Source organism: Macrobrachium rosenbergii, chromosome 6 (assembly GCF_040412425.1).
Source record: "Macrobrachium rosenbergii isolate ZJJX-2024 chromosome 6, ASM4041242v1, whole genome shotgun sequence".
NCBI classification, from domain to species: domain Eukaryota; kingdom Metazoa; phylum Arthropoda; class Malacostraca; order Decapoda; family Palaemonidae; genus Macrobrachium; species Macrobrachium rosenbergii.
Window position 1 is genome coordinate 16,360,585 of NC_089746.1, and position 14,110 is coordinate 16,374,694.

Here is a 14,110-nt window from a genome sequence, read left to right on the forward strand (position 1 = left end):
CATGAAAAAGGAAATGTACAGATATAAATTGTCATATTTTAATAGGTACTAAGTGTAGTTTCCTGTTAGATGGCAGCCTATGTAAGACACCTAAGAATCTTTGAGTTTTGGTTGATTTATAGGTGTGAACAACTGGTGTCACAATACCAGTGGTCAACGACGAGCAAAATGGCGTTTGATTAAATTGTTTGGTTTTTAACCTTCACCCTTTTTAGTTATGGTTGAGTTTGGTTATTTATTTTTCACCCAATTTCTGTGCTCATTTGGCCCGTAGTGGGTAGTGCCTTCAGTGCACTTCGTGCATGCAATGTAGTCAATACTTAAGGTTCTTGGCAGCGTTCGGTCCTTAGTTGTAACCCCCTTTCGTTCCTTTTACTGTACCTCCGTTCGTATTCTCTTTCGTACATTTTTATTTCCATCCTCTCCTATCGAATTGAGTTGAATTGAACTGAGTATAGAGTTTAGGCCGAAGGCCAAGCACTGGGACCTATGAGGTCATTCAGCGCTGGAAAGGAAATTGAGAGTAGGGAGGTCTGAAAAGTGTAACAGGAGGAAACCTCGAAGTTACGCAATGAAATATTTGATTTGAGAGGGTGGATAGCGAGATGGAAGAAAGACAATATGAACGGAGGTACAGTAAAAGGAATGAAAGAGGTTGCAGCTAGGCGCCGAAGGGACGCTGCAAAGAACCTTCAGTAATGTCTACAGTGCACCACGTAAGGTGCACTCCCCCTACGGGAACCCTTTCCCATCAATTGCAACTGTGAGGTTTTCTTCCTGTGACACCTTTCAAACCTCTCAACTCTCAGTTTCCTTTTCAACGCGGGATGGCCTCATCTGAGGTCCCAGCGCTTGACCTTTGGCCTAAATTCTGTCTTCCATCCATTCAGTGCTCATTTGTGTTTGTTGCACGAATCCTAAACTTTATATTTGAAGATGATATTAGGCGTCACCTTTAAATCTTTGGAGGGGAATGAATAAGCAAATTTGTCCCTTAACGTTAGATTTTGTTGCAAATCTTGGTTTCATTATAGTTTTTAAAATATTTAAGATACTGGTTGAGTTGGCATGAGTAATGTATTCAAATTAATAAAGGGTTTTAAAACGAAGGCTTAATTCAGTTCTCCTAGCTAGGAAAATTCGCTTTACTCTCAGTGTATTCCGTTCTGGTGACTTTTAAAAGGATTTTTTTTCCCTCGTCCTAAAGTGAGTATATTAGTTTCCGTTACTTTGTCAACTTCAAAGCTGTTTTCATCAACGTTTACGTGTGACTCTATCATGTAATCTGACAATGAATATCAAAATATTCTTTGTGCTGAGAGTCCGTTTTGAAGCAAAAAGATTGAAAAACGATTTCATTTGCTAGGAAAACGTGGTACAATATTGCATCGCTCAGTTTTCGAGAGAGGTATGTTTTAACTTTTAATGTAGCATACGCTATTATTATTTATTATTATTATTTCATTAAATGAAACTTATTCACATGGAACAAGCACACAGGGGCCATTGACTTGAAATTGAAGCTTCCAAAGATTGTTGGTTTCAAACTCCTCCCGCAGTCCCCACACTGCAGCAGTAACGGATCATGGTGCAGAGCCTGTGATTTTTCATCGCCCTGTGGAAGACGCGAACCCGCGACATCTGAGCGGGATGCCACGACGCTAATCGCCATACCAGCGGACCAGTATTAGTGTTATTCAGAAGAATTGCAGGACGAGTTCTTTAATAGAACCCTTAAATGTCTGAATGAAATTGCTACAGAAAATTAGAATTTCCATTTTTCTACATCAGTGCACCATTGAGACCGTGTCTTCCCACGTGAAGTGGTTGAGGTGTTCAACAAAAAGGAGCAGGATTATTCGTCTAGCCTGTTACAGACTTCTGAATGTTTTCCCGTTGAGCAGATTTTATACCCTACAGGGGGAAGCTAATTTATATAGGATCGCTGGTGGTGAATACTACCCCCTGTTATATATATATATATATATATATATATATATATATATATATATATATATATATATATATATATATGTATATATATATATATATATATATATATATGTATGTATATGTATGTATGTATATATGTATATATATATGCATGTATATACATATATATATATGAATATATATAAATATACAGAGAGAGAGAGAGAGAGAGAGACATGCAGAAACTTATTCTCACTTTAGGTTAATGAAACAATAGAACAGCGCAAATGAGAGAGAGAGAGAGAGAGAGAGAGAGAGAGAGAGAGAGAGAGAGAGAGAGAGAGGTGATTTAAGGTCCTCTCCCGTTAAACGACCCCATCCCATCCCAGCCTTCACGCCCCTCTCGATTCATTGTCTTCTTTTCCATTAAATTCTCGTTATTTCCCCATTATTAGCATCCTACCAAAGACTCTCTCTATATCGCTCCTTTATCTGTCTCCATTACGCCGAAATATGGAGAGAGAGAGAGAGAAAGAGAGGAAAAATCTGAATTTTTAAGCGCTTCGTAAAATCCTTATCACCTATTTATTTACCTTCTCTCTCTCTCTCTCTCTCTCTCTCTCTATCTATCTATATATATATATATATATATATATATATATATATATATATATATATATATATATATATATATATATATATATATATATATATATAAAATAAGCAACACACAATCACGTGTGGAACAGAAATAAATTTCTGACTCACATCAGGATCGAACCCAGGTCTTTCAGTTGCCTTAGGTACAGTGGTACTTCGGTTCCTACTTCTTCTATGACTTGTGTGGCTTGGTTGGCAGCGGTCTCTTCTTGCAACTGAACGAACTAGGTTCGATCGTGATGTGAGTCAGAAATTTATACATATAGGTGTAAAGCATAAGTACTTTCAATTGTTAATCGTCATCATTAAGGTCGTCGGTTCCTTCGTAAGATATTGCCAAAATCGTTCACTAACAAAATGGACAGTTTCTTTATAATACGAAAAGTATGTTTATAATTAGTAGTCTTGCAGAATGTTTTGTCCTGGACCCTCACAAGGTCACAGTGCTAACTAACATTAAGAGTTAATGCCTTCATTTATTCTAATAATAATAATAATAATAATAATAATAATAATAATAATAATAATAATAATAATAATAATATTATTATTATTATTATTATTATTATTATTATTATTATTATTATTATTATTATTATCACTAAGTCACTATTCATGTTTTAAATAAAATAATAATAATAATAATAATAATAATAAAGTAATAATAATAATAATAATAAAACGCTAAAACCACTGTGATTCTCACGTACACAAAGGACACTGGATATCCGGTTGCAAGTGAGTGAGATACATAGTAATTCCCCTTGCCTTATGTATTACAATATTGCAAATCCCCTCAGTCTGGTCTTCGAAGAGTTAACTACTAAAGGGAACGCGCGCTTGCATTAATGCTATGTCAACAAATGACTCCCATTTTGGAGTGGTTAAGATTCTTCTTCTTCTTCTTCTTCTTCTTCTTCTTCTTCTTCTTCTTCTTCTTCCTCTTTCTCCACAGGAAATGAGGGTTACATTTTTTTTTCTCCTCGGCTTCAAAGTTTTTGGATTTTTTTTTTTTTTTTTTTGTACTTTACGAACTGGGAAGAAATTTTCTTCTCCTTCGAGAGTTTGGAAGAGAAATTAAAATTTTCAGAGTTTTGTAGTTCCTAATTGTTTGTTATTTCGATTGGTTTATAATTTTTTTTCATTTATTTCTAGTTTTTTTTTCTTTACTTCGATTGATATATTCCAATTTTTATTAGTTTTCTGTAAAAGAAAACTATTGTGCCGACTTTGTCTGTCCGTCCGCACTTTTTTCTGTCTGCAATTTTTCTGTCCGCCCTCAGATCTTAAAAACTGCTGAGGCTAGAGGTCTGCAAATTGGTATGCTGATCATCCACCCTCCAGTCATCAAACACCCCAAATTGCAGCCTTCTAGCCTTAGTAGTTTTTATTTTATTCAATGTTAAATTTATCCATAATCGTGTATCTGGCAACGATATAGGCCAGGCCACCACCGGGCCGTGGTTAAAGTTTCGTGGGCCGCGGCTCATACAGCATTATACTGAGACCACCGAAAGATAGATCTATTTTGGGTGGCCTTGATTGTACGCTGTAGCGGCTGCACAGAAAACTCCGTTGCGACGAAGAGACTTCTGCCCATTTTTTACTTGTTTTTATATTTTCTTAAATTCACTTAGATTTCCACTGATGATTTTTGAGGCGTCATCTCCGGAGACGCATCTCTTTATGGCATCTTTTAATATCCTCAGTATCTCAAGTTTCATTTTCCGTTTCGGAGTCAAACTTCTTGGAACGGGAGAGACATTTCCTCCCTTTCATTTCCTGATAAAACATGTCCTTCATGCGCTGCACATTTCTCTCAGAATTTAGAAAGTATTCCGCTTTCGTTTGAAGCATCGTAAGAAAGCTCTTTTTTTATATTTACTTTCATGTTCTCAAATTATCCGATATTCCTTCCGTCATGCCCGAATTATCCCGTCTCCTTCTGTACGCATGAGAGTTCGTCATCTCCTATCATTTATCATATATTCCTCCAACTATACCTGAACTATCCTCTCTCCTTTTGTACGTATAGCAATTCATCACACGCCATTTGAGGCCATTCTCTCTCTCTCTCTCTCTCTCTCTCTCTCTCTCTCTCTCTCTCTCTCTCTCTCTCTCTCTCTCTCTCAAATATTTCCTTTCATCATACCTAGACTCCCATCTCCTCTCATTTATCATATATTCCTCCCAGCATACCTGAACTATCCTCTCTCCTTTTGTAACTACAGCAATTCTTCACGCCATTTGAGGTCATTCTCTCTCTCTCTCGCTCTCTCTCTCTCTCTCTCTCTCTCTCTCTCTCTCTCTCTCTCTCTCATTTCCTCTTTTTTATCATCTATTCGTCCCATCATACCTGAACTCCCGTCTCCTCATGTCTATACCAGTTCGTCACACGATTAGCTCTCTCTCTCTCTCTCTCTCTCTCTCTCTCTCTCTCTCTCTCTCTCTCTCTCTAATCATGATTACTCAGCGACACCTTCCAGATTAATAGGAACTAACTGTCAGTAGCGGCGACCCTCAAACTTAGATTCTAATCCCCTATGTCAGGTGATGATGAAGGATCGGAGAGCAATATCTGTCGCCCTAATCCTGTATCCTAATTGGTTAAGAGGATTAACAGCGCATGTCTCTCTCTCTCTCTCTCTCTCTCTCTCTCTCTCTCTCTCTCTCTCTCTCTCTCTCTCTCTACCAAATATTCCTTCCATCACACTTAGACTCCCATCTACTTATATATATGAAACCGTTCGTCACGCCATTTAAGGTCGTTGAGCTCTCTCTCTCTCTCTCTCTCTCTCTCTCTCTCTCTCTCTCTCTCTCTCTCTCTTAAATAGGCCTTCCATCATACCTATCCCATCTCCTTAGCATATATAAACGTTCGTCACACTATTTACGACTCCCATCTCCATTATTATATATATATATATATATATATATATATATATATATATATATATATATATATATATACATATATATATATAACACCTTATGTACATATAACGTCACACCATTTGATTTACGGTTCTCTCTCTCTCTCTCTCCCCTCTCTCTCTCTCTCTCTCTCTCTCTCTCTCTCTCTCTCTCCATTATATATATATATATATATATATATATATATATATATATATATATATATATATATATATATACACCACACCTGTACATATAACCGTTCGTCTTTCTCTCTCTCTCCTTTATCAAATATTCCTTCCATCATACCTAGACTCCCTTCTCCTTATGTACATATAATCCAATCATTCGTCGCAACATTTGATCTCTCTCTCTCTCTCTCTCTCTCTCTCTCTCTCTCTCTCTCTCTCTCTTAAATAGGCCTTCCATCATACCTAGACTCCCATCTCCTTAGCATATATAACCGTTCGTCACACTATTTACGGTTGTTGATCTCTCTCTCTCCATTATATATATATATATATATATATATATATATATATATATATATATATATATATATATATATATATATATATATATATATATACATATATATATATATATATATATATATATATATATATATACACCTTATGTACATATAACCTGTTCTGATTCTCTCTCTCTCTCTCTTGTCTCTCTCTCTCTCTCTCTCTCTCTCTCTCTCTCTCTCTCTCTCTCTCTCTATATATATATATTCCATCATACCTTCGACTTTCTCTCTCTCTCCTTTATCAAATGTTCCTTCCATCATACCTAGACTCCAACATATAATCCAATCATTCGTCAACATTTGATCTCTCTCTCTCTCTCTCTCTCTCTCTCTCTCTCTCTCTCTCTCTCTCTGGAGTTCTTTGATCTCAATTGAGGGACATTAATGAGAGCACACTTATGTTACAAAGGTCAATTTTTTTCTTACTTTCTCTTCACACAAACGAGACGTTTAGTTCAAGGGTGCTTGTGAGAAAGGCCAATAGACACAAGTACTTGTGTGTATGTATATATATATATATATATATATATATATATATATATATATATATATATATATATATATATATATATATAGAGAGAGAGAGAGAGAGAGAGAGAGAGAGAGAGAGAGAGAGAGAGAGAGAGAGAGAGAGAGAGTGTTTTTAATTTAGGTACCATAAGAATTAAAATTTTCTTGCCATCGAACAGGTACATACATATAGCCTCAAACACACACACTCACACACACACAACACACACACACGCACACACACACACACACACACACACACACATATATATATATATATATATATATATATATATATATATATATATATATATATATAAAATATTTATATATAAATATATATATATATATATATATATATATATATATATATATATATATACATATATATTCATATGTGTGTGTGTGTTTTATATGTATGTGCCTGTTCAATGGCAAGAAAATTTTATTTCTTATGGTACCTAAATTAAAACCGATGCTTATTTTTGAGAAGTAGGTTTTCATTTCTAAAATAAATAAATCAATTAGTGATTTTTCTCATTAGTTATGTTTCTTTCGTGCTATCATCTGTCCTTAATACTGACAAACCTAGAAAACATATAGAAGTTGTAAGAAATGTTACGAGATATTTATTGGTGTGTTCTGCACCAACATTTTATATTTCTATTTTACACTGATCTGTTCCAAACTTTAATTATTTCCCAACCTTTATGTATTAGAGCAGGGTTTTCTAATTGGTCTTCAAAAATGTCGATACTTACTTCCGTATCGATTCCTTGAATTATGCCGTAATCGATTTTAGTTATCATAATAAAGAGTGCATTGAAGAAATCATTTGGAAGTTGTACTGGACATCTTAAAAACATCTGAGAACTAAACTAGGAATTTTCCAGTCAAATTTAATATTAGAAAACATTCTCTGGGCATTCCGGAGGGCGGGCTGGGTCCCTGGTCCTGCCCACACCGGGGGTGGGGGGGCGGGTGGCGATGGGCGCTCTTATTGGGCTCTTCACTTGAGCCCCTCGAGGCCACTGTTCTCTAGAATGGGCCTCTTCTTGGGCTTACCAAGGGAACCCAAGGATCCACATCTTCCTGAAGAAGCCAGGGGCACCTCAGAGTTTAAGGGAAGCGATATTTTTTTACATTTATTTGTATGTGAAAGGGGTTAATGTTTACACATGCTAACATTCAACAAACTTTACTAATAGTACTTATGTTGGTAGTTTTAACTAGGCGACAAAAGAAAATTTGCCCCCGGCTGTAATCCCTTTCATTCCTTTTAGTGTACCCCCGTTCATAATCTCTTTCTCTCTTCTTACTTTCCTCAACCCTCTCCTAACAATTGATTGACAGTGCAACTGCGAGGTGTTCCTCCTGTTACACCTTTCAGGCGTTTTTACCGTCAGTTACAGGCTGAATGACCTCATAGATCCAGCACATGGCCTTTTGCCTAAATTCTATATTCCATTCTATCTACAACTAAAATGTGGAATAGTTCGCCTAGTGCAGTTATGGAATCTTCTGATCTCCCGATATTTAAGCGAGGAGGAAATTCATTCTTGCTCTCTGCTGCTGTTGACGTCTGAAATTCAGGTGTATCGGTTTTATTTTCTATTCCCTCATATTTATTCATTTATTACCTTTTCTTACAACTCCTCTCTCTCTCTCTCTCTCTCTCTCTCTCTCTCTCTCTCTCTCTCTCTCTCTCTCTCTCTCTCCTTTTTCATATATTCATCCAATTATACCTAAACTATCTCATCTCCTTATGTACGTATGACAGTTCGTCATTCCATTTGAGGTCGATCTCTCTCTCTCTCTCTCTCTCTCTCTCTCTCTCTCTCTCTCTCTCTCTCTCTCTCTCTCTCTCTCTCTCTGCATGCTGATTTCCCTTTGGAGCCCTCGTGGGTTTATATTAGGCTGACTCTGTCCATAAGGGTTTTCAGTTGAAGATTTCAAGAAAGAAAGAAATTGGCAAAAGCTCCTAGCTCCATTCGAATTTTCAAATAGCTTTTCATACCATCTTAGGCCACCATCTAACGTTTTCCCTTCCCAGGGCGCCGTGACCCAAGCTTTGGGCAAAAGACCCCAGTGTTCCCCATCGACGAATACCGGAGTGCGATCCAAGTCTTTTGGCCAACAAAAGACATTTCTGCCACCGACAAGGACCGGATCCAGAGGTCCACATGAAGGCTCTCATTCATCTCCACTTTATTACCTTCATAGATGGGTCGCTATTATGAGTAAAGAGCCCGTGCCGGTTCGTGGAAATTGACTTAGTAAAAAACATTAACAACAACAATAACCACGGCGTCAATGACCTAGACGTTGCTACGCCATATTTAGTATCGATAGGTTAAGCAATCAATCCTTTCTCCATAACAAGAATTATGTAGACTGTTATAGCGTTGCTTATTAAAAGGTAAATGATGAATTTCACTATGGTAATACATATTATAGCAAACAATTTTTATTTCAATGGACGTTGCATAAAATCTGTATGAAACAAATGAATTCATATAATACTCTTTACTAATAAACTGCCTCATATGATGCAGTCAAATGAAAGAATAATTTATTGAGCTATGAATTTATTTATTTTTTTTAATAAGTGATATCTCCTCTTTCTGTTTTTCCCTTTATTTCCTCTTACTTCTTTCAGATGAACACCATAATACTCTTTGGAAGCTTGAATTTCAAGTCAGTGACCCCTGTAGTGGGCTTGTTCCATGTGAATAGGGATCGTCTTCCGAATAGTACAGTAATAATAAAGTGGCTTTAAAACTGTAGCGTATAATGATTTATCTCGAAAGACTAAGTCACAGGTTAATGAGAGATCTCCATAAAACGTATATTTTAGTGTTTTTCGTACCTACTTATCCATTCTGCTATTTTCATTCCTTTCGTTGATTCTTTACTGTTAATGAAAGTGATGTCCTAAAGGCTTCTTGGCCGGTTTTGATATTTGAAAGCGTCTGAATGAGACCACAAGAAATCTCATATCATTCCGAGAGCTTTCTCTTTCGACACGTGTCTGCAGAAGTTTGCATGATTTCAAAAGAAAATTGAGTTTCTTTTGATCTAAAATTAGAATCAGTATTTTTGGTGCTGAATGGAGCAACTGAGAATGATGTGTAGCAATTGCAGGCATTGTCCTCATAATCAAAGGCATACATTTAACTTTCAGTAAGATGATGAATTTTTAGTAAAATAAAGTTTTGTTTTTTAATCGAATTAGTTAGCTGTTACGACAGTTTTGAGATACATTTTTATATCCAGTTCTTTTTTGCATATTTTCGTACGCTGTATGTTTTTTTTCAATCCTGTTAACAATTCTCTCTCTCTCTCTCTCTCTCTCTCTCTCTCTCTCTCTCTCTCTCTCTCTCTCTCTCTCTCAAAGTTTCTCCCCTCTGTATGTACTGTATGTGGTTATTTCAAACCGGTGAACTCTCTCTCTCTCTCTCTCTCTCTCTCTCTAAGTTTCTCCTCTGTCTATATGTGTTATTTCTGTAACCAGTGAACGCTCTAACCAGTCTCTCTCTCTCTCTCTCTCTCTCTCTCTCTCTCTCTCTCTCTAAGTTTCTCCCCGCTGTATATATGTGTTATTTCTAACCAGTGAACTCTCTCTCTCTCTCTCTCTCTCTCTCTCTCTCTCTCTCTCTCTCTCTCTCTCTCAAAGTCCCCTCTGTATGTATGTGATTATTTCTAACCGGTGAACTCTCTCTCTCTCTCTCTCTCTCTCTCTCTCTCTCTCTCAAAGTCCCTCTCTGTCTCAAAGTCCCTGTGTATTTCTAACCAGTGAACTTATTCTCTAACTCTCTGAACTCTCTCTCTCTCTCTCTCTCTCTCTCTCTCTCTCTCTCTCTCTCTCTCTCTCTCTCTCAAAGTCCCCTCTGTATGTATGTGATTATTTCTAACCGCCGGAACTCTCCTCCTCTCTCTCTCTCTCTCTCTCTCTCTCTCTCTCTCTCTCTCTCTCTCTCTCTCAAAGTCCCTCAGTATGTAATTTATTTCTGGTTATTTCTTTCTCGTGAATCTCCTCTCTCTCTCTCTTCTCTCTCTCTCTCAAAGTCCCTCTGTATGTATGTGGTTATTTCTAACCACGTGAAATCTCTCTAATCCTTCTCTCTCTCTCTCTCTCTCTCTCTCTCTTAATCTCTCTCTCTGGTCTGAAAGTCCCTCTGTATGTATGTACTTTTTTCTAACCGGTGAACTCTCTGTCTCTCTCTCATGACGTCAGTCGCAGAGAGCTTGGAAGTCATGATCCGAATATTTATATAAATTATATCGAAAGGGAATCAGGAAGACCAGCGTAGAGAAAAGCAGCGAAGAAGAAAAGCAGCGAAACAAAAGAAAGGGAACAAAGCGGCCATATTCCCATGGCGAGCAGCGTCCGGCGAATTGGAGGAAAGAGACGGTTTCTTTTTTTTTTAAACAGGAATTTTTGCGAATTCTCCTGACGGCGGTGTGTCCGGCTGTCTGTCATAATAGGAAGTTATGGTTCCTCTCGTCTCCTCCAGGGGTTTGGGCGGGCCTCTGTTAAGAAAAGAAAAGAAAAAAAAACAAGGCTATTTGAGGAAATGGCTTTGTGATGGTTCGCTTTCAATCCTTCCTTCCTCTGCCTATTAGATACCGTGGTAAGATTCGCTTATTGGTTTGTTCGATGCCATTGGTCAGTTGTTGTATATGTATGTATATATGTATATGTATATTATGTTTGTATATATTTATATATATAATATATATATATATACATATATATATACATATATATATATAATATATATATATATATATATATATATATATATATATATATATATATATATATATTTATTTATTCCTAACAGTCCTAAGTTATACTGTGCCACTGTAGCCAGTGTTTACCTAGTATATACATATATAATAGTGCTGTGTCTTTCTTTCTTTAAACTTTCAGCTGAAAATCCTTATGGACATAGTCAGCAGACTTAATAAACCTAAGAGGGTTCCTATGGGAAACCAGCCTGAGAAAGAGATTGATGTCAATGATAATCGTGGCTGATTTGTAAACACGACAACATTCTAGATTACATTTATTACTTCATTTGTACGAAAGACACCGACTGACCTGTTCAAATTATTTACTAAAAGTTGGCTGTACTAACTGTCGTTCTGAGTAGATTCCATATGTGAATTGTGACATATTTACGTTACGAGAGAAGAATCTTGCCACTGTACCGTGTTTCAAATGAGGTACTTCTTCCAGTTCAGTATTATTACTTGAGAAGCTGGACAATCTGTTGACTCTTATGCGAGTATTATGTTGCCCGAAATGGATTCCAGTAACAGATAGTTAGTTTACCACAATCCAGACCTCATTTCGTCTGCTGATCTGTGTACGACTTATCATAATCCTCTCCTGTGTTTTCAAGGATCCCTCTCGGAGAGTTTTTAGTTTTCTGTAAAAGAAAACTATTGTGCCGGCTTTGTCTGTCCGTCCGCACTTTTTCTGTCCGCACTTTTTCTGTCCGCCCTCAGATCTTAAAGACTACTGAGGCTAGAAGCCTGCAGATTGCTATGTTGATCATCCACCCTCCAATCATCAAACATACCAAATTGCAGCCCTCTAGCCTCAGTAGTTTTTATTCTATTTAAGGTTAAATTTAGCCATAATCGTGCTTCTGGCAACGATATCGGACAAGCCAACACCGGGCTGTGGTTAAAGTTTCATGGGCCACGGCTCATACAGCATTATACCGAGACCACCGAAAGATAGACCTATTTTCGGTGGCCTTGATTATACGCTGTACAGAAAACTCGATTGCGCCGAAGATACTTTAGCCCATTTTGTACTTGTTTCAACATTGTTCCCCCTGACAAAGTCGATTCAGACCTACTGCTTTTAAACAGGAGTTTGTCTCTCACTATTTCAAGCTTTATTTCTATTCCTTGCAGCCGTTGCCCCCCTTAGATCAGTAGCCCTCAAATGGCATGCGATTGTCCAGTTGCAGGTTTCATTTAGTGTTAGGTGCAACATTTGATAAAACGTTTTTGTTAACATTCGCTTTAAAGTTTAAATAAAAAAAAAAAAAGTTCCTGAGATGCCTAGGACGACACTGAAAGCAAAAATACAAAAAGACTTCAAATACATAGGCTACAATGTTGACTATGATGGAAACCAAACCGAAAACAGAACGCGAAGAAGTTTACGAAGGAAGGAAGGAAGAGAGAGAGGGGAGAGAGGGCAGAGAGAGAGAGAAGTCGAAAGGGGAGCGGAGGAGGAAATGGGGAGAAAGGAAAACGGAGAGAGGGGACTCTCTAGAGCGCACGGGGCGGTGAATGGAGGAAATGAACACGGAGGGAAAATGCGAATGAGGGAAGGGGGACGACACTAAAAATGGTTTGCGAAGTGTCGTGGAAAAGGGGAAAAAGTAGGGGGAGAGGGGGAGGGGAGGAGTTACTGTAAGGGGAAGCACGGGTCGAGGAAAAAACAGAAAATAAGGGGGGTGGGGTGAAGAGGGAACCGGACCAAATCGAGGGGTGTCCTAAAAATAGTGAATGGGTTGCCCAAGATAGCAAAACAGACAGGTATGGCGTAACCTTGAAATTGAGGAAAATGATAAACAGACGAACCGTGTGATGAATAATTTTTAAATATGTTTATCAAATGGATTATAGAGATGCGAACACGAGAGAAGAGTCGGAATTAAGTTAGATAAACCAGATATATCATTAGGACGAGGAATTAATTGGCATGTATATATATAACTAATTTATGCAAATTTTTGGCTATAAGGCCAAGCACTTGGGCACTTTCACCCACTCGGCGCTTAAGGTGAAGACGAACTCTGTTCATATTTAACAAGCCCACCAAAGGGGCCGTTGACTTGAAATTCTAGCTCCCAAAGAATATTGTGGAGTTCGTTAGAAAGAAGGAGCAGAAGGCAATGGGAAATACGGAAAGAAGAGATCACTTATTAAAAAAGATAAAATAAATAGACAAATTAATAGATGAATGGAAAAAAATGAGGGGAAATTATTAAAACACAAGGAGAATTGTATAAGGGTAGTAATGAATTGCATCTTCGCTTGAACTTCTTCTGAAGGGAGTTAGAGTGGCTGGACAGCAAGACGGGAGAAGGAAGAAGGAATGGACGAAAAGTAAAAGGTTATCAAGTGGGTGCAGCTATGCGCCTAAGAGACGCCGCAAATAACAATGTATGAGAGATGCTGTTGGGGATAATATATCTTGAGTCAAACACCGACCACAAATTTGAATGAACAAACATAAGAAAGGACTCAGGGAATATGAAATAAGGGGGAAAACATAGACAGAAGGGTAAAAGGGAAAAGGAGACAGTGGGTTAAAGACGGATGCATGAGAGAAGAGAAATAGAATGGAAACAAAGTAAAAGAGACAAAACATTGTTTGAGGTGAAAATGTAAGCAGAAAATAGAGTGAATTCTGTCAGAAGTGAAAGTCCTGTTCTTTCTCTCTCTCTCTCTCTCTCTCTCTCTCTCTCTCTCTCTCTCTCTCTCTCGAGATCTCTCTCGATTTACAACACTGTAGAGATAACTGAA

At 37.5% G+C, this 14,110-nt stretch overlaps 1 protein-coding gene across 1 annotated transcript in view; it reads right to left on the bottom strand.

The window, feature by feature from the left end:
• Positions 1–14,110, bottom strand: part of LOC136839804 (uncharacterized) — a 37,863-nt gene that overhangs the window by 17,574 nt on the left and 6,179 nt on the right. The window contains exon 2 of the mRNA XM_067106134.1: positions 2,701–2,816. Coding sequence (XP_066962235.1) covers positions 2,701–2,816 — 116 coding nt within the window. The remainder of the gene's footprint in view (positions 1–2,700; positions 2,817–14,110) is intronic.